Here is a 22718-nt window from a genome sequence, read left to right on the forward strand (position 1 = left end):
AAAGCTAGTTACCACCCTTTTGTCCCTATAATGTACCCTCACAACATTTCATTCTAACTGAGACACAGTCAGAATTTTTAGTTTATAATATTCATATCATAATCGTTTTTGTTAACTAGGTTATAAAGAGATTATAAATTTTTAGTAAGAATATAAGTCTTGAAGATTATTATTTGTTTGTTTATTGTAGTCTTTTTCTCCGTTTGATGAAAGATTTTATATCAACTTTTATTTTCTTAGAAAAAAGAGATAATATTGAGTTGTAGAATTACAAAACTATGTGTATATTGTATGGTTCAAAATTAGTAACCACCCTTTTGTCCCTATGATGTACCCTTACAACATTTCTTTTCATCATGAAACAAGATAATCTATCAGTAAAAAAAAAAAATTGTATAGAAAATTAAATAAAAATAATATGTGTGACTCTTCATATATCACCAAACATTTGTTAATTAATAGTATGCGTCTATAACTTTGTAATTTTAAAAGTCTTATAACCACAATAAATGGGTTGTAATAGCATGTTTAAAAACTAAAATCATAAATTATACATTTTTTCTTTTTTTTAGAAAAAAAAAACTTGATTAAGCTCTATGTCAAGACGAATTACATCAAATAAAATGGAATAGAGCGAATATACTTATGATGTTTTGTCTCGTACGACAATAATAACTATGTCTTAATCCCAAACAAGTTGGTCGGCTCCCCACCCCTCTCCTCTAAGCTCTATGTCAAGTCGAATTACATTACAAATGAAACGAATATAGTTTTGATGCTTTTGTCTTGTACATCAGTAATAACTACGTCTGAATCCTGAACAAGTTAGGTCGACTTCCCCCCTTCCCACCCGGGCCCGGCCATTTGTCTCTTAGTAGGAGGGAGAAAACACTTGAGAAACTCCATTTTTTGAATAAAAAGAGGGAAAAGATTGACAAGATATGAAGGTACAAAATACAATTAAGAAGATGGAAAATTGACAAGGAAAGGACTTGGATTGTCTCATTAAAGTTTGTGATCCAAAATTGTGATTGTACCATACAATATGCCTCTGTTGCTACAGAGACAAACATACCATACCCATAGTTAAAAGACATACTCAAGTTTTCTATTATTCAATACTTACTTTTATTTGATTTTTCTTTACATTTATGGCTAAAAGATCACCTTTTTTTCATTGAGTACTCTAAGGGGTCGTTTGGTAGAAAGTATTAGGAGAAATAGTCCATGTATTATGTATGGTACTATATAGTACTATGTTTGGTAAGAATTTGGGCCTATGTATAACTAATCCATGGACTAGTTATACACCCTACATGGTATTAGATGATGTATTACTAATACCTTCTATTTGGAGGTATTAGTAATACATATGATTTAATATCATGGGATAAGTCTATGTAAAGACAAAAATATCCCTCAAATCATTTTAATCATTTTGTTTATTTTCTTGATTTTATGTTTTATATTTGTATTAGTAAATTAATTTAAATAAATTAGCATATAAATTATTAGAGAGAGTTGTTTGTTACTAAATAAATTCAATACAATTTTTGATATGTGAATTTAACATTTACTATTAAAAAGGTAAATATATCACCACATGATGTTTCTTAATTGAATGTATAAACATATATGTGTGTGTGGTTTTCTAATTATTTGTATTTTGAACAATTTATAAAATTGCATATATATTAAAACTATAACTTGCAATTTTTATGTGTATATGTAGATGGTTTACTCAATTTTACTAAGTATTGTTTACAGTCTTATCAGTTTTAAAAGTAGATGATTTATCTTTTTAAAATTGAAAAATGTCATTTTGTGAGTGCTAAATTTATTAAAATGACAATTATTTATCCTCAAATAATTCAAGTGAAAAAATAGCAATCATGACAACAAAATTGTTCTTCACCTAGCTAGTTAGAAGGTCATAAAAAATAACATTGTCCGGCAATTATCTACCTTGACCCAATTATATAATAATACAAGGGTATAATTGGAAAGAAGCTTTTTATAGAGTTTTAATCTAAACACAAGATGAAGTAGGAAACAATGAATCAAACACTTGATAAAAATAAACCATGCATTACTAATCCCTGCACTATTAATCTCTGCATTACTAATTCCTGTGTTATTAATCTTTGTATCAAACAACCCCTAAGTATCTTGATGAAATTTAGCGACAAATTTAAAAAACTGACACGTATTAAGCCTTTTGCATATGCTCATTAAGATACAACCAACTTATAATCGACTCTACGTCCGACATGTTATGCAAGAATGTAATGTTGTTATTTTAGTGCAACCTATATATATGACTTAAAAGGGGTGAATTAGATCGTATCAACTTTTTCGTATGCAACCTAGCTACGTACTCTTATCTTTTGAGGGTAGAAAAGACTTTTTTTTATATTAGTTTCTTAATTTGAAAGTAATCTAAATTAAAGTTTGTCAGGCTAGCAAGCCAAAGGAATCTATAACAGGAAAAAATATATATACCTTTATTTTTGTTATTTTGTTATATTTTTCATTACCCCTAATGATTTTTGTCTCCATTATTTCTCTCAATGTATTATTGTTATTTCTTTGTTTTTTTGTTTGTTTCGTGTTTCATTTTTTTGCATGTAAATAGAATTCAAATACAAATCATAAAATTCTGAAATTTACAACAAATGCATTTCTATATTTGAGAATATTACCAAAGTGTTTCAAAAGAGTGATTATTTTAACGTATGATCTGTTATATTACAATATTTTGTATAACTGTTTTTTACTATAGCAATTAATAAATACTCATACAACTGTCATTATTATAGAGATATATGACTTTATCAAACGATAACTTTTTTGTTCATTTTTTTCTGAAATTGAAACTCCAAAAAGGAGCAAATTATTCCTTTTTTAAAAGATGCAATATATGTATAATAGACAAAACTTTGTTAACAAAGCTGCTTAATTGTGCATTTTCCACCATCTTTCATAAAAGCTGCTACAAAAACTTTCAATCATGTTTACTTTGGTCAATGGAAATTTTATTTTATTTTTTAAAAAAAAAAACCACTTTCAACTTTTCACTTTTTGTTTTTATAAAAAAAAGTTGAAAAGGAAAATAAAGGTCACGTGTAACTTCATATCCTAAGTTACTCTTTATAAAGTTCCCAAAAAAAAAAATTGTTCATGCAAATTACATTGTGTGTCATGAAATAATCACTCATGGTGTTTGATCATAAAATTCTGAAATTTTAATTTTTTTTTTAAAATAACAAAAATATGTGTTTATTTTTTATTCTGAATTACTTATAAAAAGTCAAAAACAATATTAGTTTATAGTTAAGGTTAAATACAATATTAATTTTCGAATAATATTTTTCACTCTAAAAATAAAAATTATTCTTTTAAATTTTCATAATAAAACATAACAACACATTTGTTCATGCGAATTACATTGTGTGTCATGAAATAATGACTCTTTAATTTGTTTTCTTGTGTGAAAGATGTTCTTTTGTTTCTCTCGTCTTATTGCTTCTCTCTCTTTACATGTGTGGGCTCAAAGTAATTATTGGCTTCACTCAAGGTTAAAGAATTTCTATAAATATTTTTTTTTATTTAAAAAATAATAATATTCATAAATTTAAAATTCTGAATACACTTATATTATTAATGTAAGGAATTTTTATTTCATCAATTCTATTAACTTTACTTATTATATTTAATAACTTGTCTTAGTTTCAAGATTACAAATTCATATTAAAAGGAGATTTACTTACCCGCAAATATTCATATAAATGATATGATTATATAAAAATTCATTACAACTACAATAATATAAGTCATTTCATTAAAGGTTTTTTTTAGGCTAATTAAAAATTTAAAAATATCATATAAAACTGAAATAAATAAAGTAATATTTTTCATAAATCACATAATATTTTATTTATATACATACTATTATTTCGTTACAAAACATGTTCAAAACTAATCGACTAGTAATCACTGACCACCCTTTAGTCTATATGCCGGAGCTATGTTTGAGCAAGACTAACTCTTACTTGCTCAAGGTATATAATCAATGAAAACCTTACAAGAAAGTTCATAAAACAAAAAAACAAAAAAAGCTTCAAAAAGCTTAAAAAGATAACTGATTTTCTCAAAAAGAAAGTGCCTTCCCACCTTCCTAAAAAGTCCCCACCCCCACTAGTTACGAGTAGGGTAATATTGTCTTAAAAAATCATCTTTCTTTTTATTTTTATTTTCACTTTGATCTACAAAAGAATTTTATAGCTACATACAAATTAAAATTTCTTCTCCATGTTGGATAATTCTTCCTCTTTAGAAGCTCTTATTAATTCTGGGGATTCTAATAGAAGGAAAAGAAGACCAGCTGGTACACCAGGTAATAATTATTAACAAGTCTTGAATTTTCTTTTGTCCAAAAATTATACTGTTTGTGTAAATAGGTTAAAAACGTTGAATCTTGTGTTATAAAGACTTAAGGGGTTTCAAGAATTGCTTTAGGTTACGAGTTTAAATTCTAGGTGTGACATTTTATCTATTACTATTTTAAATCTCTTTTTCTATAAATTCCTGACTCTGTCATCATAGTTATAATTAGTGTTTATCCTCTCTTTTTTTTTATTATGATTTTTATATATTTATAAACTGTTGAATCCCTTGATACGAAGAAATAGGGGTTCAAGAATTGCATCTAGGAGTGACCTTCTATTAGTATTTTTTTATATAACAAAATTATTATATAAATTTCTAGCTCAGTCACTAACCAGTAACAAGTCTTGAGTTTTCTTGTTACATTTATAATATTTTAAGGACCTTAATATAAGGTAAAAATCTAGTGAAAGATATGCTTCTTGTTATAATAACATCTTCTTAATTTGTTATTTATAAACTATTGATTTTTATTTTTTATATATAAACTGTTGAATCCCTTTGATTATGTTAGATCCGGATGCAGAAGTGGTTTCACTTTCCCCAAAAACACTATTGGAATCAGATAGATATATATGTGAGATTTGTAACCAAGGTTTTCAAAGGGATCAAAACTTGCAAATGCATAGGAGAAGACACAAAGTGCCATGGAAATTAGTGAAAAGAGAAAATCCACAAGTTAAAAAAAGAGTATTTGTTTGTCCTGAGCCAAGTTGTTTACACCATGATCCTTGTCATGCCCTTGGTGATCTTGTTGGGATAAAGAAACATTTTAGAAGGAAACATAGTGATAATAAGCAATGGATTTGTGATAAATGTGGCAAAGGTTATGCTGTTCAATCTGATTACAAAGCACATCTCAAGACTTGTGGTACTAGAGGACATTCTTGCGATTGTGGTCGCGTTTTTTCCAGGTAACTTTATTGTTTCTTATCAAGTTTAAATTATATATAAGTCTTATTGTTGGCAATATATATATATATCCTCTATGTGACCTGATAGTATCGAAAGAAAAAAAAGTTATATTAGTAATATACATAACTTTAAGTTATATATAACGTCAATGTATAAGAAATTTTAAGAGGACAAGTGAGGCTAGCGATCAAGTGGTTGATCATCTCTACTAACAATCGGTAGATTGAAGATTTTAGTTATGTTAGGAGGTAAATAGGGACACTATTGATCCTCCTATAAAAAGGAAAGAAGAAATTTTGAGTGATAAATTAAACAGTTAGTGTGATTAAATTTTACATCTCATAAAGTTTGCACCAACTTTAATTAGTGTTGTAGCAGATGATCTGTCTTATATTCAAAAGACTTACTTGTAACCTGATAGTAAAAACAAAAAGTATATAAAGCAAGAGCAAATCCTTTAACTATTTCTTGTCGAGTTTAATATATATGCTAGCTAGAAGGTATATATTATGGGCGTGAAAAGAGCTTAAATGATAGTTAAAATGGGATGGTAGGAGTAACTATTTTGTGGGTTTCATAAAACTAGAGCAGATCCTTTAACTTCTTCTTTTTTCAAGTTTAAGTTATGTACAGTGTCATATAAGATATTTTTTTTGGGGTGGGGGGTACTGTTAGGTTATCCAAATAATATCCATGTATAAATTGCCTTACAATATTAAATTTATAATTTTAAAAATAAAATATTTTATTAGCTACAACAAATTGGTTTCAGAAATTCTTTTCAGTAACAGTATGTATAGTTAAATTCTTTCTCATCATTTTCTTTTGGACTTTAATAAATAAAGGTGGAATATTCCAGAGTTTCAAGATTCCTTTAGCAGTTTCCTAACTACTGTAATGAACATTGTGACTTTCATGGAAATCTTTAACCTTTTCTTTACTCATTTCTTTTTCAAAGTACTCTATTTAAGTTTTTTTTTTTTTTAATGTTGAGGGTTTATCGAAATAACTTTTCTATCTTCTAAGCTAGAAATAAGGTCTTTACATATATATTATCCTCCTTAAATTTCATTCGTGGAATTACACGGTCTTTCACTATAAAAAGAAATAGAATTAATTTTTTGCGTTAGTCATACTGAATATATTATTATTGTTATGTCCGGAATATGTGAAGAGGAGAGTAGTAAACAAAGAAACACACTTTCCTCAGTCTTTGATACAATTTCCAATAGAATTATGACTATGCTCTAACTAGCACCTAGCCAATGGAAGTGATATATAAACTAGCTAGCCAATAGAATTATGTGCATCTTTGTTTGTGCTGCATATTAATTGACTTTCAGAGTATGATTATCTATGTTATTTTATCTTTTTGAACATTTTTATCATTTTAATTTTAATATCTTTTAATTAAAAAAAATGAAAAAAAGATCAGTATATTTTAAAATAAAAAATATTATAGATTTTTTAAATTTCTAACCAAATTTTTTGGCCATTTAGCATTACCCTTTAATATTAATTAGTCTGACTTTAAGTTTTATATATAAGTTGACAATACAGAGATTTGTCTTATACACCGCACCAAAAGAGATATTTGGTAATAATAAATATTGTCGTAAAAATATTTAGTGATAATTGAGTTAACATTATATTGTTCAGCTAAATATAATATAATGATTAGTTAATTAATGTCTGTGAATAGATTTTACATGTAATCATCTGATAAATGATTTAATTATGTAAATATTTTTTGTATATAAAACTTATATCCAAAATTTTATCCCTTTTGCTTTCTGTTTTTTCACTTTTTCCTTTTCTATGGTAACCCTAGGAGAACTAGCCTCTTTTTTTTTTCTTGTCTTATTACTACCCCTAGATATGTACCTAGTTAGCTAACTTTGTTTGCAAAGTTCAAGACACTAAATTATTGATTGGTTATTTATTCTTTATCACAAGCTAATTAATTAATATATATTTGACCATGCATTTTGTAGAGTGGAAAGTTTTATTGAGCACCAAGACACTTGCACTATAAAGAGAATTAGGCCAAATTTACAAACATTGCAACCAACGACTGCTTGTTCTTCAAGTACTAGCCTTTCAAGTGACACAAATTTACCAAAATTAGCCATAATGCCTTTACCAAATAGTACAAATTTAGAACTTGGCCTAAGAAGTACTAGTCATCATGAAAATATTATTGAAGAACCACATTTGAAATTATCAATTGGATCATCATCATCACCAAAAAATGGTCATCATGAGGTACTTAATTTGGTTATGGCTGAAAAGGCGTATGCTGAGGAAGCACGTAGGAACGCGAAGAGGGAGATGGAATACGCGGAGAGGGAATTCGAGAATGCAAAGAGAATTAGACAACAAGCACAAGGTGAAATTGAAAGAGCAAAAAAATTGAAAGAGGAAGCTATTAAGAGAATAAGTTCATCAATTTTGGAAATTACTTGTCATGCTTGCAAAAATAAGTTTCAACAAAATGCACCAATTGATAATGTTGATCAGTCTTCTCCACCTATGAGTTACATGTCTTCAGCAACAACAGATGGTGAAAGAGAGCAATGACCCAAAAAATATTATGTAATGTGTTGGTTAGGATTTTTTTTATTTTTTTTTGTTAGTTGGTATATTTGTGTTCATTGTATTTTGTCAATTAATGTAGGGTTTTAGTATGTGTTTATTATTATGAATAAGACTCATTGTGAATCATTCCAACAAGTTTTTCAAATTTTGTTTTTGTTTTTTGGCAATAAGGGGATGATAATACTATGAATTATATTTGTTGAGATTGAGGTGTAGTTGTTGTTTTGATAAGGGACTTGCTTTAGTGGTAGATCTCATATAATTGGATTATGTTATGAGCATTTGGGGCATTAAGTGGGCCTTTGGCAATATACATCACTTTAAGAAATATTGAAAGTCGATCTCAGAAAGTCAATTTTATTTGAAAAAATCATTTCAAATTGCAAGTCGGTATTAAAAAAAAAATTAAAAATTAATTTCCCAAGATCAATTTTCTTTTTTGGAAGTCGGTTTTTTTAATAGTATTAATGAGATTTCAAATATTTTTTATTTTAAATGGATGAAGTTGAAGTTGAAAATGAAGTCACGTTTGATTATACATTTTACGAAAGAGAGAGACAAGAACTTAATTTATAAGAATTTATGAAGATGAAATATTTTTTATTTTAAATTGATAGAAGTTGAAGTTGAAAATGAAGTCAGGTTTGATTATACATTTTACGAAAGAGAGAGACAAGAATTTAATTTATAAGAATTTATGAAGATGAAATTGGAAAACAAAGTTTGAAGTATTTTCACATGTTTGAAAACATGTTATGTGGTCTGAATAATTCATGTAATTAAGAGTAAAATAAAAATAATAAGATTCAATATATTTTCTTAAAATCTTTGATTGTGATCATATAATTGAAATTGAAAAGTCAACTTGGATAACTTTGAGATCCATATTTTCAGATAATGGTTTCACTCTTTACTATATAATTATGTGTTGTTTGGTCAACAAAGAAAAACATGATATATATATATATCATGGCATAACAATATTGTAGCATGATGAATAGTAGGACCAATGTCCATTATAGATTGTTTGTGACAATGTTTATACCTAACTCCATATCTATCATGGAAAGGATAATAATGGCTTATATATATAAAAAATTATTTTGAACTTCAAAAATGATAAGTATTTTAAAATAGATGATTTTTAGTAAAAACGATAAGTATTTTGAGACACAGAAACTAGTATTTGACAAATACAAAGTCTTTGGTGTCAAGTAGTTTTTTTTTGGTTTCTTAGTCACTAAAGTAGTCGGAAATTGGTGAAATTTGGTTTAGTTTGGTTAATGATGAAGTTGGTCATATTTTCAGTGCCAATTGATATGTCACTCGCAACACAAAAGCAGAAAAGTCTCTTTCATAGGCTCTCACTTTTATCAGTGAAAAAAATTAATTAATCTCTTTGTTGGAATTTATTTGATTAAATTTAACTTCACGAAGTTTAAGGAAGTAAAAAAATGTGGTTTTAAATTAAAAGTATATTTCCTCTGTCCAACAATAATTGTTGATTATTGATTTCACACATCCCTTAAGAAACAACAAATTATAAGGGTAATATTACTCCCTCCGTCCCATTTTATATGTCACATTTTTACTTTGCACTTGCATTAAGAAATGATGTAACTTTACCCTTCTACTCTTCTACCCTTCTACCCTTATTTATTTAAAATGGGACGGAGGGAGTATTATATTATCCTTTGACTTTATTAAATTTAATGCTTTGAGAAATGTGTTAGATGATAAATAGTATTTAATAGTAAGGACAAAATAATAGACACAAAAGGAAATTAAATTAATTTTCTAAATTGGACAAGTATTATTGGACAACTATATTTAGTATATAGTGAACAATTATTATTAAACAAAGCGAGTATCAAAATACTCTATAATCATGTGGTTTTAAAAATGTCAACTAGAATTTTAATGACGAATTGAGGATATGGCAAACCCAAGGCAATCGTGCGGATTTTGAGGTAGTACTCGATATAAGCGATACATATGAAACCTTACACGAATAATCTCACATCAAAAAGGGAAAGAAGAGTGAAATATTATAGTATAAATTATAGGAACCACGTACTAAATAACATCCTATCCCTTCTAGTTTTCTATTTACCAAAAATCCCTTAAAAATGATGTTTGCGGGATACATAACGTTGTGCACGGGATACATTAGGTTTGATACATTCCACATAGTGGGATACATAGCGTTGTGCATGAGATACATAGCGTTTGATACATTCCACATAGCGGGATACATAACGTTGTGCACGGGATACATTAGGCTTGATACATTCCACATAGTGGGATACATAGCGTTGTGCATGAGATACATAGCGTTTGATACATTCCACATAGCGGGATACATAACGTTGTGCACGGGATACATTAGGCTTGATACATTCCACATAGTGGGATACATAGCGTTGTGCACGGGATACATGCGGGATAATTAGGTAAATAAGGGATTTTTGAAATTTTTTAGGGATAAATGGATATTAAGGTAAGTAAAGGAGTGTAGTTAAGTAATTTGTCCAATATTATATAAGACGCATCATAAATTCACATGATGATATGTTCACTTTTGGCTCGATAAATGGCGGAATCAAAAGACATTTCAGTAAGGACTATTGGGTCAAAGCAAACAATACGTAATATGGGCATCGCTAAAACAATGAGGCCCATAACCATAACAAAGCCCGTGAGGATCTAAGACATATATTGCATGTGAGATTTTTAAGGATATGATCTCAATTAAAAATCAAAATAATATTTCCCTTTTAATACTATTTTCTTTTTAATCAAATTAAAAAGGAATCCCTCGTTTTGATTTATTTATTACTATTTCTTTTTAATCAAATTAAAAAGGAATGACATTATTTATATTTAGTAATAATTTGACTTCAAGTTATTCATTATCCTCTTAGTGAAATAATTTTATAGTCAAAGAATTTTTGATGACTTATTTTAAACTTTAAGTTTTAAAAGTTTTTTCTTTCCTTTTAAACTTTGTACCCAATCAAACATATTCACGTAAATTGAGACATAAGCTAAAATCAAAAATTAAGCTGAGTTGATATATTCTCCACAAAAATGACTACACTAATTTCACTAGTCAACCTAAGTTAAGAAGATATCCCCACAACAAAAATAGAACATACACACCCCCAATTTTTCAAAGCATCTACTAACTTGGACGAAGCGTTATCACGTGACAATTACTTTATCAAAAAAGTTTACACGTGCAGAATTGATAGAGAAGAAAAGACGTGACACCGCCTGACAATGTTTGACACTTGACACATTGATTAAGTGCCTTATTTTCCTCTTCAAAGTCAAAAGTTCTCTTCTAATATAAATATCGACACTGCATATGAAAAATTCGGTGTACGCCCCGTTGATGATCATTCACTCTTGTTGAAGTTTAGAGATGATAATATTGTAGAAATTAGAGAACCAACAAGTCCAACTACAAAAAATGCATTAGGGACATACATTAGGGTAAAATAGCTATGCATCTTTGCACCTGAGGTGCCATCTAAGAATGTGCTCTTTTGAAATTCCACAGTTACACCAAGTGATGCTCCAGCTGCAGTTGCCAATAGTCCAAACACGATCTACATATCATTAGAGGCGGAGTTAGAAATTTTTGATAATTTGATATAGAAGAAAATATTTTTCAATTTCTCCATATTTTATTAGTCGGAGATTTATAAGAAATAATCTGATCTCTACCTCCAAGGTATATAGGAGTAAGATCTGTGTAAACTGAACTTGCCCACACTTTACTACATAGGATTCTGCTGAGTATATTATTGTTGTTGTAGTTCTCATGTTTGATTAGTCAAAAAAAATCATAAATATTTTTTGTAGAGAAAGAAGTACCTTGTAAATAACTTTCCTAGTTGATGTAGGGAAACCAAATTCTACAAATAGCATTCGACATTGATTGTATCCTCACCGCCCTTAAGTGAACCACATCTTCACCCCTACCCTCAGCGGCAAAGTCAAATTTTAACTAAGCGGGTTCAAAATATGAAGAAGTAAACACACGAACAATTTGAAAGGGATCAACATCTACTATATGATTAAAAAAAATTAGTAGTATAAACAATGTATTTTTCGCCGGAAAGGTTCAAATAAACTCCCTCAATCCTAGTTGGCTTCGTCGGGCCTATCCCCATAACCTCCATCCCCACCACCTCACCCTCACATCCCATAATATCTGTCTTGATTATGTACAAATGATTTTATGATAATAACTTTTGTTTACTTACCGTAAGAAACTTATTTATTTTTTGAAAAAAATATTTTCCTTCATGAACTCTCCCACAAATACAAAATCATAATCAAAATTACTAAATTTTATTGAACCCCTTAAACCGAACAGTTGCTCCAACCGTATATATAATTGAAAAGAGAAAAGGGAAAATGAGTGAAGTACCAAATTTAAGTTTGGGATCTTAGTAGCTTAGTTAATTTGTTATTACGATTCAGTTTCTCATTTTCTCTTCCCTACACCTAATGTAATAAAAAAAGATTATTATTTTAAAAAATAAAATAAACTATAGTTTACCTTGTCAGCAATAAGTTGAACCAAGTGAAACATGTGGTGATCTATGAGTTGTTTCTTTGCTATCATGTAATATGCTGCAAATGGAAGTAGCAATACAGTGTAGCAAATCCCCATTATCATTATACCAAATACGAATCTGGAAAAAAAATAAAAAATTATAAGTGAAAATATTATTGATCCTCCTTTAAAAAAAAAAATCTTCATCTTAGCAATTTTTAATGAATTTATCAATGCTTGATGATAAGTTAATCAGGAGTTAAAATTTTATATAAAGAAAACATTTATAAAATAAATACACAATTAAGTTGATTATATTGCACAATTTGAATTTTGTAACTATTAATTACAATATGAATAATATTGTTTAATGTGCTAAAAACAATTTTAATCATATCACATAATAAATTAACATAAAGGAAATGAAAATAATTAAAATAATAATCAACAAAAAATTAAGTGTATATAGTAGGATACCACTTTATGAACTTCAAAAATGATGAATTCTTAATCAAAGAGCTATGTTACACCAATTCTTTTATACACTACAAATATCATATATCTATAAATGTAAATATAGATGGTTGTTATAATATTATGATCATCATTAAAAGGACATTATATTCAATGAAATTGATAAATTGTCATCACTATATAAATATTTTTACCATGCAAATGATTTTATGGATTAGAACCAAAATGTAGTTAGAGATCTCTTCTAAATGAGGTATTAATTAGAATTACTGATCTGACTAATTCAAATTTGTATCGATCAAGTATAGAGAAAGGGAGATTAATTATTTACCTGAATGTTTCAAAAAGGTGGTAGTCAATCTGAGTATTCATATAAGGAACTTCATTATTATACATCACAAGTGATGAAATCAACAAAGAAGCTAAGGTTACAACCCTAGCAATTACTACAATTAATGGAATTTTATCTGATGATGAAAATGAAGAAGAAGGCTTTTCATCATAATCATATTCAACCATTTTTTTTAAAATTATTTTTAATCTTTTCACATGAAAAGTATCTTCTTCATTAGCAAATGATTAAAAAAAATTAATGGTTGTGTTTATATAATCTTGATCCGTTTTATGTGATATGTTGAAAGAAGACTGATTCAAATTAGGACAAATGTCCTATGTACAAATTAAAGATTATTTTTTGTTATTTAATTTTGGCTTTAAACAATTTTTATGTAAAATAATATATAAAAGTTTTAAAAAGGTACTAAATGACTTAAACTTGTGCTTGGAAACTAAATTTAGAGATTTATTTTCGTAATTTATTTGAACAATTTGTTTATTTAAAATTTGAATTTAATATATAAATTTTAATTAAACAAAAAGCTTTGTTTGTTCAGATAAGAAACACCATTATATTCATTCCCTTCATGTAAGGAAGAGTTCAACAGAAGTCATCTCTCTCTCTCGGACACTTGTTGTTCTTTCTACCTAAATTTGTGGCTTCTTTCATCAAAGATTAGAAAAGGAGTGACTCTTCATGAAAAGTCTCCTTCTCAAATCTATAAATACGAAGCATTTCCAGAAGTAGTGAATTCAATTAGATATATGTTTCATATTTTGTTGTATCCTGATAGAGAGTTGTTTGTCATCCCTTAAAGAATATACAAATAATAACTCTTGAAATTAAAAATGGTGATATTTCACGTCTCAGAGCTTTATTTCTATGTTGTTTTTCTTCTAACAACATGTAATCGAGCCAGTAAGGTTTGAACATCAGAACGTTAATTATATCAAAAAATGGAAACTCATATCACTAGTCAACCAAGAAATTTAGGTATGATCAACACAACACATTAAAGTAAATCACACATACATTAATCATAAAAAGTTGCACCATAATAATTTTTTAAATTTCTTAAACATAGAATTATATATAATTACAGAATATAATCATTCACTCTTTTGGAGACTCAAAGATGATAGGACAGAAGAAATTCCAGAGCTCACAAATGCAGCAACAAGAAATGCATTTGGAATATACATTAATCCCAAAAAGTAATCAATTTTTGAGTTATTTTCTGTATAAACAACTTTTTGTAAATCCACAGTTGCACCTAGTGATGCCCCAGCTGCTGTTGCTATTATGCCAAATGCAATCTGCACTTATTAAAAAAAAAAAACACAATATTAAATAATAATTTTGTTACAAAATTTGAAGGGGGCCGGGCCGCCTTGTGGCTTAACTGATAAAGTTGTTGTCAATATGTGATCAGAAGGCCACGACATCGTCAAGTTGTAAAAACAATCTCTTGCAGAAATACAAGATAAGGTTGTGTGTGATAGATCTTTGTGATCATGCCATTATCCGTACCCCACACATGAGATTATTTAATTTCATTTGGTTTATAGAATAAAAGAAAAATAATTTTGGGATAGAATATGAGATTATTTAATTTCGTTTTAGGTTGGATTATTAATTTAGTACATAAAACATAAACTCAAAAAATACAATAAATTATGTTACTAGAAAAAATAATTAAATTTGCTAACCTTATCACCATAAAATTGAAAGTTGTGAAAGCTCTTGTGCTTTATAAGATGTTTCTTTGCTATGAGATAATATACTGCAAATGGAATATGCAATGTATTGTATATAATTCCAGCTATCATTACAGCAAACATGTACCTGTACAAGAATACACACACACACAAAAAAAATGTAAATTAAAAAATCGATTTTAGTCAGAGAGGGGAGGATCCTATTCATGTAACTATTTTAAAAATGTAAAATGAGTTTGACATAATTGGGAACTTTTTTTGGTAAGAATTGGAATGAATTACTAATTAATAGATTACTTCACACTTAATTAGAGTTTTTTGGCTCGAACCTTGAATATGAAAAAAAAATTATTTAGGAATTAGTGAGTGACAAATTTTGTAATTAAATAACAAAATCTGTCTAATTCTATTTAGCAATTGATTAGCGATATATTATAAAAAAAAAAATGTTAAAACGGTGAAATTCCTAACTAATTCAAGTTTCTTTTTTGTGGTATAGTATTCGATGAGATGTGAACATCACTGTTATAAAGATTAAATAGAAAGAAAAAAAAGAAGGATTAGAAAGTATAATTACCTGTATGAGTTGTAATAATCATATTCAAGTTTGGCTCCATTATCCAAAGTAACGTTATTACTCCTCAACACAATTATAGAAACCACAATACAAACTATAGTAATTAACCTTGCTACTAATATAATCAATGGCAATTTTGATGAAGAAGGAGGCTTTTCATTAAAATTATATTGAGGTAACTCAAACTCCATTTTAATTTCTCAAATATTTCAATGAATGCTTATTTTAATGGTCTCTCTAGCTCTATATATATATATATATAGAAAAAAATAATTAATGTAGACTATATTGTTGGATTCTTTCAACAAGAATTAGATTATTGTAATTATTTAATTGGTCTTCTATATTGAACATTATTTTGAACCAGTCAAAATGTAGAGAAAAATCTACCTTATATTATTGGAATTTTGAATAGACTATTGTGCCCCTAGACAAATTAAATATTCAATCAAATGTTTCTTCTATAACGCCATTATTTGTATAAATAATATTTTTTTGACTGTATAGCAAACTATTATTATAAAGAACATATAATATAAATAATACAACGTATTTTGTTTGGAAAAAAAAGTGAAAAGTTTTAATTTATAGAGGATGACTATCTCACCTTTTGATTTTATCGATATTGTTGTTTCATTTACATTGGTTATTTATATTATATTTTATAGTTAATACTTTTCTTTCAAATCTTTTCTCAAGTCAAGATTCTATCGAAAATAGTTTTTCTATCTTTTTCAGAGATAAGGTGTAATCTGTGTACACCTCAACCTCTCTAGACATCACTTGTGAGTCTATAATAAATATGTTATCGTTGTTGATATTCTTATATATTTTGGTTGTTTTTTTTTTGGTTATTTAACATAAATTAAAATATAAAGGTATTTTAAAAAATTAATTTTGAAATGGTGTTGGTTTCATAACGTAGTAGACCAGTTCTATATTCAAAACTTCTATAATACGTTTATAGTGAAATTAATGTTTCTTTTGGATTAGGTCAACAAGTATTGACAAATTCTTCAACTTCCATTATAAGACAGCTTGCTTATTCGGGCCTATTATTGATAGTGATTTTACTGATGTTTAAGATAGCTTGCTTACCAAGCTGTCAATAATGGCAGAATCAAGATTTTCATTAATGGAATTCAGAAAATGTAAAAGTTAACACACAAAAAAATCAAAGGGAGCTCAATAAATGCTATATATACATAAAAATATTTTTTGTTATATATAAATAATGATTTATTTTTTTTAGTCAAGAGTGTTCAAATGAACTCCCTCGACCCTACCAAACTCTGCCCTGATCGCTACGAAAGAAGCGAAAGTACCATGAGATAACATAAACTATAACACTAAGGATAGTACTAGAAACCATCAATACTAGGCGCCTCTTCGTTGGCGTGGAAATTTATGGAATTTCAAAGCTCTTCGTCGATGTGTGCTTTATGCTAAAGATATTTTTGAAATTTCAATGTTTATGCTTTAAAGGTGCTTTTCTGCTATAGTTTTGTCTCACATCAATAAAAGATTTTTCCGAAATTAATAAGTGGGAAGAGTAAATTAATATATCTTTTACAACAACCTTAACATCAAGCTTTTGTTTCCCATATACTTAGACCTAATAGTGACACTTTAATTTCTACCTAAATAGTCCTCTCTTTAAACCTAACTATCTTTTACAACAACAAGAAAACTAAGGTATAAGTGACCAAATTTGGAGTACACAAATATACACACTTTACTATAGTCTATAATGTTGTTTACTCACACTTGATTGATCGATAAATGTGACGAACAAAGAGCAACGATGCGCGGAAACCAATGGTCCCGAGCATGAGGAAGAAACCATAGCATATGCAAGCCATGTATCCGAAGAAAAACGAGGTTTGCATGAATCCAGACATGCCCGATCTCGCGTAGTAGTACAAGCAATAGGTGTAGATAAATAGGCCAGTTGATCCACCACAGAGAAATGACCTGTTAGCGAGGGAAAATTCAGTCGTTAATAGTCATGTTCCGATCCTATTAGCCAATAACTACCAGAAGGGGGAGAACTCATCTTAGGATCAGTTTGAAAATGAACTTTGTTTGGTTGTTTTAGCAAGCTATATACTGCTCGGACTTTTCAAAAATGTTATTGCACCAGGGTGTCTGATCCTCCAAAATGTAATACTTCTGGAGGATCCGACATCACCTGTTGACATTTTTGAAGAGTCCGAGCAACAAGTACTTCAGAATAACTAAGAAAGCTAGCAATCAAGAGAAGTAGCATGGAACTATAGACACTTAACTAAAGCCAAAAATATGAAACATGAACAAAAAAAAGAAAGAAGCTTTAGTTCAAACCTCCACCACCATTTATGATCTTCCGCGGCTAGTTGGAAATAAGTCGATGCAACAGTGACAAATGCGGTTACTATCAGCAGAAGAACGAAGACTATAAACAACATGCTGTAAATTGTGTAGATTTTTTGACCCCATACACTTTCAAATATGTAATAAAGCTCGACGTAGATGGCACTAAACGGTAAGAACCCTGTCATCGCCATCTGAGGGATGGTACTACGGTACCAAGGGAGTACTGGAATTTCTCTGGGATACTTTGTGGTTCGACATGGAGCTTGGAAACCTGTTCTGCTATTTTTGGCAGCAATTCCGCCTAATACGAGCAGTGGAGATGTCACTAATGTCAATATAAGTACTATTAACATAATTGTACTGAATGGTAGAGCAGCAGTAGAACTATAACTAACTGCAACAGAATTGAGGAAGCAGAACGTTAACGCGAGAGGACCACAGAAGAGACACCCGGTCCAGACCAGATTCTTTACCTGTTAAAGGCAGAGTACTTTCAAATGTTAGCTGATCAATCAAAAGCGAAAAGTGCAAAAAACACCAAATTCTGTTGGAGCTTTAAGCGCGAAGCAGAATTAGAGGGTGATCACGCTTTTGAACAAGCCTTTAACAACATTACTATATGCCCTCTTTGTTGCATTGAAGGACTCTAACTATTCATATGATAAGGCATTGCTCAATATATTGACCTTTTCCGATTAGAGGCAAATCCAAGATTTGAAGTTTATGGGTTCTGGATTCTAATCTAAAATGTTAATGAATTCTACATTAGCATTCTATACATATTCATATGGATTTTCAAGATAAATACAGGATTTGAACCAAAGTTACTGTGGTCTACTAAACTCGTAGCCAACATACTAGGTTCCCCCTTGTCTCAAGTTCCACAACAGTAATCTCAACCGTGGATTTGAACCTTGTCGTTTGTGCTCTCTTACGAGCAAGTAGTTTATGCTTAATCAGCTACGATAACAAAAAGGCATGATACACTAACAAGTTTAGTGTCTAGATGACAATATCTCAGCAACTATGAGAATATTACAGCACTTACCCAATTAGTTCCTTCAAGCTGGCAATAGAAAGAGGTTGATGTGTATCCGGCAACGCCAGAAGTGAGTGCATATATAACCAGCAGGGCAGTGAATAGAGCTCCTCTATTGTAAGGATAAAACACCCCGACAAGCGCCATCAAGAATATAAAAATTGTCCTGTACAAGATAAACAATATACAATAATGCAAATGTTTCTTGTATTAGACTTAATTTATCAGAACAACAGATTTCAGAGGACACTAACAATGTAAAGAGCTGAGCACCACAACCGAGTGCTGCAGCAAACAATGACTTGTGTTTCGGGAACCTAAAGACATCACCGTGTATGTACTTCCATCCCGTCTCCTCTTGATCATTAACTGCTTCTTCATCATGTGCATACCTTTTGCATACATTGTCAATTGAAAGAGTCACTTCTTGAGAAAATCAGATATAGTCAGACTTCTCTATAACAGTCATATTTCACTATAACGGACAAGTTTTCTTTGGAACCATTGTTTTACTATATGTTATATGTAACAATATTTCGTTGTAGCAGCCAAAATGTATCATAGAGAGAGTTTTGACTCTTTGAAAAGGAGGGATAAACCACTTACTTAATAAAATCATTCTTAAGGACTCGCATAAGAATCGTGGCAAGGAAGCCGGTTAAAAGGAGGACAGTGACACAAGAATTGATAATCGAGAACCAATGGATCTCCAAGATATGCGGTAGAGAAGTCTGCATGAACTTATCCATTCGATTCTCAAACAGAATATCTGTTCCCTTCCATTTCGCGGTGTATGAGAACTCAGCATCGACTTCCTTATCCTCTGTCAGGTCCAAAACAGAATATGGATCCATTCGTGCAGTGATTTCAATAACACGGTCCATGTTATAGTGGATATCGAAATGTATGTGTTTGTATAGAAAGTACTTGTAATATTTTGTATCCTCTGTCTCTTCCCTATTCTCAACTCTTCCGATAAGGCCCCATACGGGTAATTCATCGTAGTACATCTCAAAGTAATAGTCCTTATCAACTGCTCTTCGAAACTGAGCAACTTCATCCTTTGTTAACTTCTTTCGACAAAGCATTTCTGAGTCTTTATCTACCAAGAAATCGAGTTCATAAGGACCACTCACGAGTCGATCCTCGTTTAAAACCTCACCTAGATCTTCCTTCTTTTCTTCTAATTTCACATGATCTGCATATGAACTCAAGTAACATAAGATTTCAAGTGTTCCAACATACATCTATCAAAATTTGTGATATGAATCGCAACTATAGTCTAACCTCATAGGCGGATACAGGATTTGAAATTTATGAGTTCTTACAACATACATTAAGTTCATACAAAATAAGAACCGAGTTCATAGTCATATATTTATTTAATAAGATTCATATACAGGGTTCAACAAAAGCTATTGAATTCACGTGCTCCATATAAATACAATGAGAGAAAAGTTGTAGAATGAACCTGGTATGCAGAATGGCAGATCATAATATCTGTATGATTCACTGTAAAAAAAGAAAACAAGATTGTCATTAGAAAATGATGAAATTTGTTTTACATATTCAAAAAAAGCACAACACAACTCGTTGTTAAGACTCTTCAAAAATGTCAACGGGTACGTGTCAGATTCTCCAGAAGTAGTGTATTTTTGGAGTTTCCGACACAAATGTTTGAATTGAAAGTAAAGAGTACATGCAACATGCATTCACTAGTGGCAGAGCTAGAAATTTATATAAATGAATTTGAAAAATACTAAAATGTCATAATTGAAATTTTACTTATTGTGACATAAACCTAAAGCAAATTCAACATTTTATATATAATAATACTTCCTCTGTCCCAATTTACATGACAGTGTTTGAATTTCGCTATAAATTAGAACTAAGGGAGTAACAAATAAATAAAATTAAATTATATTATACCAATTCACATAGTATAATTTTTCGACGGAGCTCTGCCACTAAACGTTCACGCGGATTCGAGGAAGGGTAAAATGTTGCAAAAAAAATAAAAATGTACCTGGGATTGTGAAAAGGGCCAATCTTACTAGCAGAAAGACGGACATGATCTCCATGTTTATAGAAATGATCATCAAAGGCATTGTAATCTTGGATAATAAAAATACGAAAAATAATTAAAAGGATTAGCATGCAAATTGACAAAATAACATGCACTTTCTTCATCAAGGAATTTAATTAATTAACCAATCAAGATGAAGGTTAACTTAATTAATAATTCTTGAGAAATACAAAGAAGAAATTAAGTGAAGAAGAAGAATATTTTTTATTTTTTATTTTTTGGTAAAAAAGAAGAAAATTATTGAACGTGTGCATGATGGTTTATTAGTTTGTGATTTGTCTTATATAATATATGTCCTTTGTTAATTTGTCTGTTAATAGAAGTTTTCAATGTTATCTTTTGTTTCAAATATATCCTAAAACAATTAAAAAAGGTTCAAATAAACCCCTCGCTTGTTGTTGTTTTTTATAAATGGTGCGATAAAAAGATTGAAAGTATTAATTGAAAATGTCTCTTAGTATTTTTATTAAGCATAGAGGGAACGGAAAAAAAAATCTGCATGATTTAAAATTTCAAAAAGAAGACAAAAGAAAAATAAACGAATTCAACAAACTAATCAAAATCTAATAGAAATTTAAAATTTAAGTTCATCCTAAAACCAGTAACTTATTATGCTAAAGAAATGACTGCAGTAACTAAAATAAATTTCAATATTCCCATCGAAAAATGTTCAATGGTTATTCTCAATATTTCAATGCAAATCTGTTTCTCGTCATGCGTTTTTCAGTAAAAATAGAATGTGAAATTAATCATATGTATAACACAAAATTTTTATTGATTTACAGTTGAAAAAATATGTATTTCTAGTAGTGTTGGACCTTTTTAATTATTTAAGGGTACATTTGAAACTTTTCAATTACTTGGGGCATGCTTCAAATTATTACAATATTTGTTGAGAATATATTCTCCAACATGATTCCAAATATGGTGAATAAGTTTGTTATTTACATTCACCAATAATAGTAGGAAGTATTATCACTATTGTTTAAGTTATAGGAAGTATATATTCTTTTTTACTCTAATGTTGTGACTTATTAGTGGTCCAATGCTTTTATTCTTATCTCTCTTTTTTTCTGTTAGAAGTGGCAATATTTTTGGTCTGTATGTTGTAACCGTTCACCAAATTGGGTGGAATGAGTAATTACAAAAAAAAATAATTAAAAAATAGATATAATGTGCCTATCAAATATTTTGATGAGATGAATAAGATTTCTCGAGTTTGAGTCCTTGGAGTGCATTAAATTAATCCTAATAAGAAGCGTTTTTTTTCATTTAATGAGTCTTGTTCTATGGAAATTCAGATTAGTTGAGGTTCAAAATAAGCACTGAACACCAGTTTATGAATAAATGTTGATTAAGCAAAAAGTTCAAGAAAAAAAATCTACATAATTAAAATTTCAAAAAGAAGACAAAAGAAAAGTAAACTATTCTAACAAACTAATCAAAATCTAATAGAAATTTAAAATTTAAGTTCATTCTAAAACCAGTAACTTATTATGCTAAAGAATGACTACAGTAACTAAAACAAATTTCAATGGGGATATACTTACACTATTCCCATCGAAAAATGTTCAATGATTATTCTGAAAATTTCAATGCAAAT

The 22718-nt window shown here is 29.2% G+C and overlaps 3 protein-coding genes across 3 annotated transcripts; 1 reads left to right on the forward strand and 2 right to left on the reverse strand.

Moving 5' to 3' along the window:
- Window positions 1-4102: 4102 nt before the first annotated feature.
- LOC102601794 (protein SHOOT GRAVITROPISM 5) lies at window positions 4103-8124 on the forward strand. The gene is made up of 3 exons (XM_006364005.2): window positions 4103-4396; window positions 4961-5360; window positions 7356-8124. The coding sequence occupies exons 1-3, from the start codon at window positions 4312-4314 to the stop codon at window positions 7939-7941; spliced, it is 1071 nt and encodes a 356-aa protein (XP_006364067.1). The 5' UTR covers window positions 4103-4311; the 3' UTR covers window positions 7942-8124.
- A 6272-nt stretch (window positions 8125-14396) lies between these two features.
- Window positions 14397-15858, reverse strand: LOC102578740 (CASP-like protein PIMP1). Its single transcript, XM_006364020.2, has 3 exons — window positions 15636-15858; window positions 15050-15185; window positions 14397-14656 (listed from the first exon to the last, which is right to left on the reverse strand). The coding sequence occupies exons 1-3, from the start codon at window positions 15824-15826 to the stop codon at window positions 14450-14452; spliced, it is 534 nt and encodes a 177-aa protein (XP_006364082.1). The 5' UTR covers window positions 15827-15858; the 3' UTR covers window positions 14397-14449.
- A 1534-nt stretch (window positions 15859-17392) lies between these two features.
- LOC102579070 (transmembrane 9 superfamily member 3-like) lies at window positions 17393-21219 on the reverse strand. The gene is made up of 7 exons (XM_006364021.1): window positions 21056-21219; window positions 20501-20541; window positions 19636-20227; window positions 19284-19421; window positions 19039-19195; window positions 17979-18463; window positions 17393-17609 (listed from the first exon to the last, which is right to left on the reverse strand). Exons 1-7 carry the CDS (start codon window positions 21217-21219, stop codon window positions 17393-17395), a joined length of 1794 nt encoding a protein of 597 aa, XP_006364083.1.
- Window positions 21220-22718: the final 1499 nt, after the last annotated feature.

Source organism: Solanum tuberosum, unplaced genomic scaffold (assembly GCF_000226075.1).
Source record: "Solanum tuberosum cultivar DM 1-3 516 R44 unplaced genomic scaffold, SolTub_3.0 scf00469, whole genome shotgun sequence".
Lineage (NCBI taxonomy): Eukaryota > Viridiplantae > Streptophyta > Magnoliopsida > Solanales > Solanaceae > Solanum > Solanum tuberosum.

Bases quoted from the DNA above. Each gene is read 5' to 3' on its own strand.
- LOC102601794 (XM_006364005.2), top strand. From the start codon at position 4,312: ATGTTGGATAATTCTTCCTCTTTAGAAGCTCTTATTAATTCTGGGGAT. The intron at 4,397-4,960 runs GTAATAATTATT...TGATTATGTTAG, and splicing joins AAGACCAGCTGGTACACCAG to ATCCGGATGCAGAAGTGGTT. The intron at 5,361-7,355 runs GTAACTTTATTG...TGCATTTTGTAG, and splicing joins TGTGGTCGCGTTTTTTCCAG to AGTGGAAAGTTTTATTGAGC.
- LOC102579070 (XM_006364021.1), bottom strand. From the start codon at position 21,219: ATGAAGAAAGTGCATGTTATTTTGTCAATTTGCATGCTAATCCTTTTA. The intron at 20,228-20,500 runs GTTCATTCTACA...GTTCATATGCAG, and splicing joins TCTGCCATTCTGCATACCAG to ATCATGTGAAATTAGAAGAA. The intron at 17,610-17,978 runs GTTTGAACTAAA...CCTCGCTAACAG, and splicing joins GATCATAAATGGTGGTGGAG to GTCATTTCTCTGTGGTGGAT.
- LOC102578740 (XM_006364020.2), bottom strand. From the start codon at position 15,826: ATGGAGTTTGAGTTACCTCAATATAATTTTAATGAAAAGCCTCCTTCT. The intron at 15,186-15,635 runs GTAATTATACTT...ATTCTTGTACAG, and splicing joins GATTATTACAACTCATACAG to GTACATGTTTGCTGTAATGA. The intron at 14,657-15,049 runs GTTAGCAAATTT...TAATAAGTGCAG, and splicing joins TTCAATTTTATGGTGATAAG to ATTGCATTTGGCATAATAGC.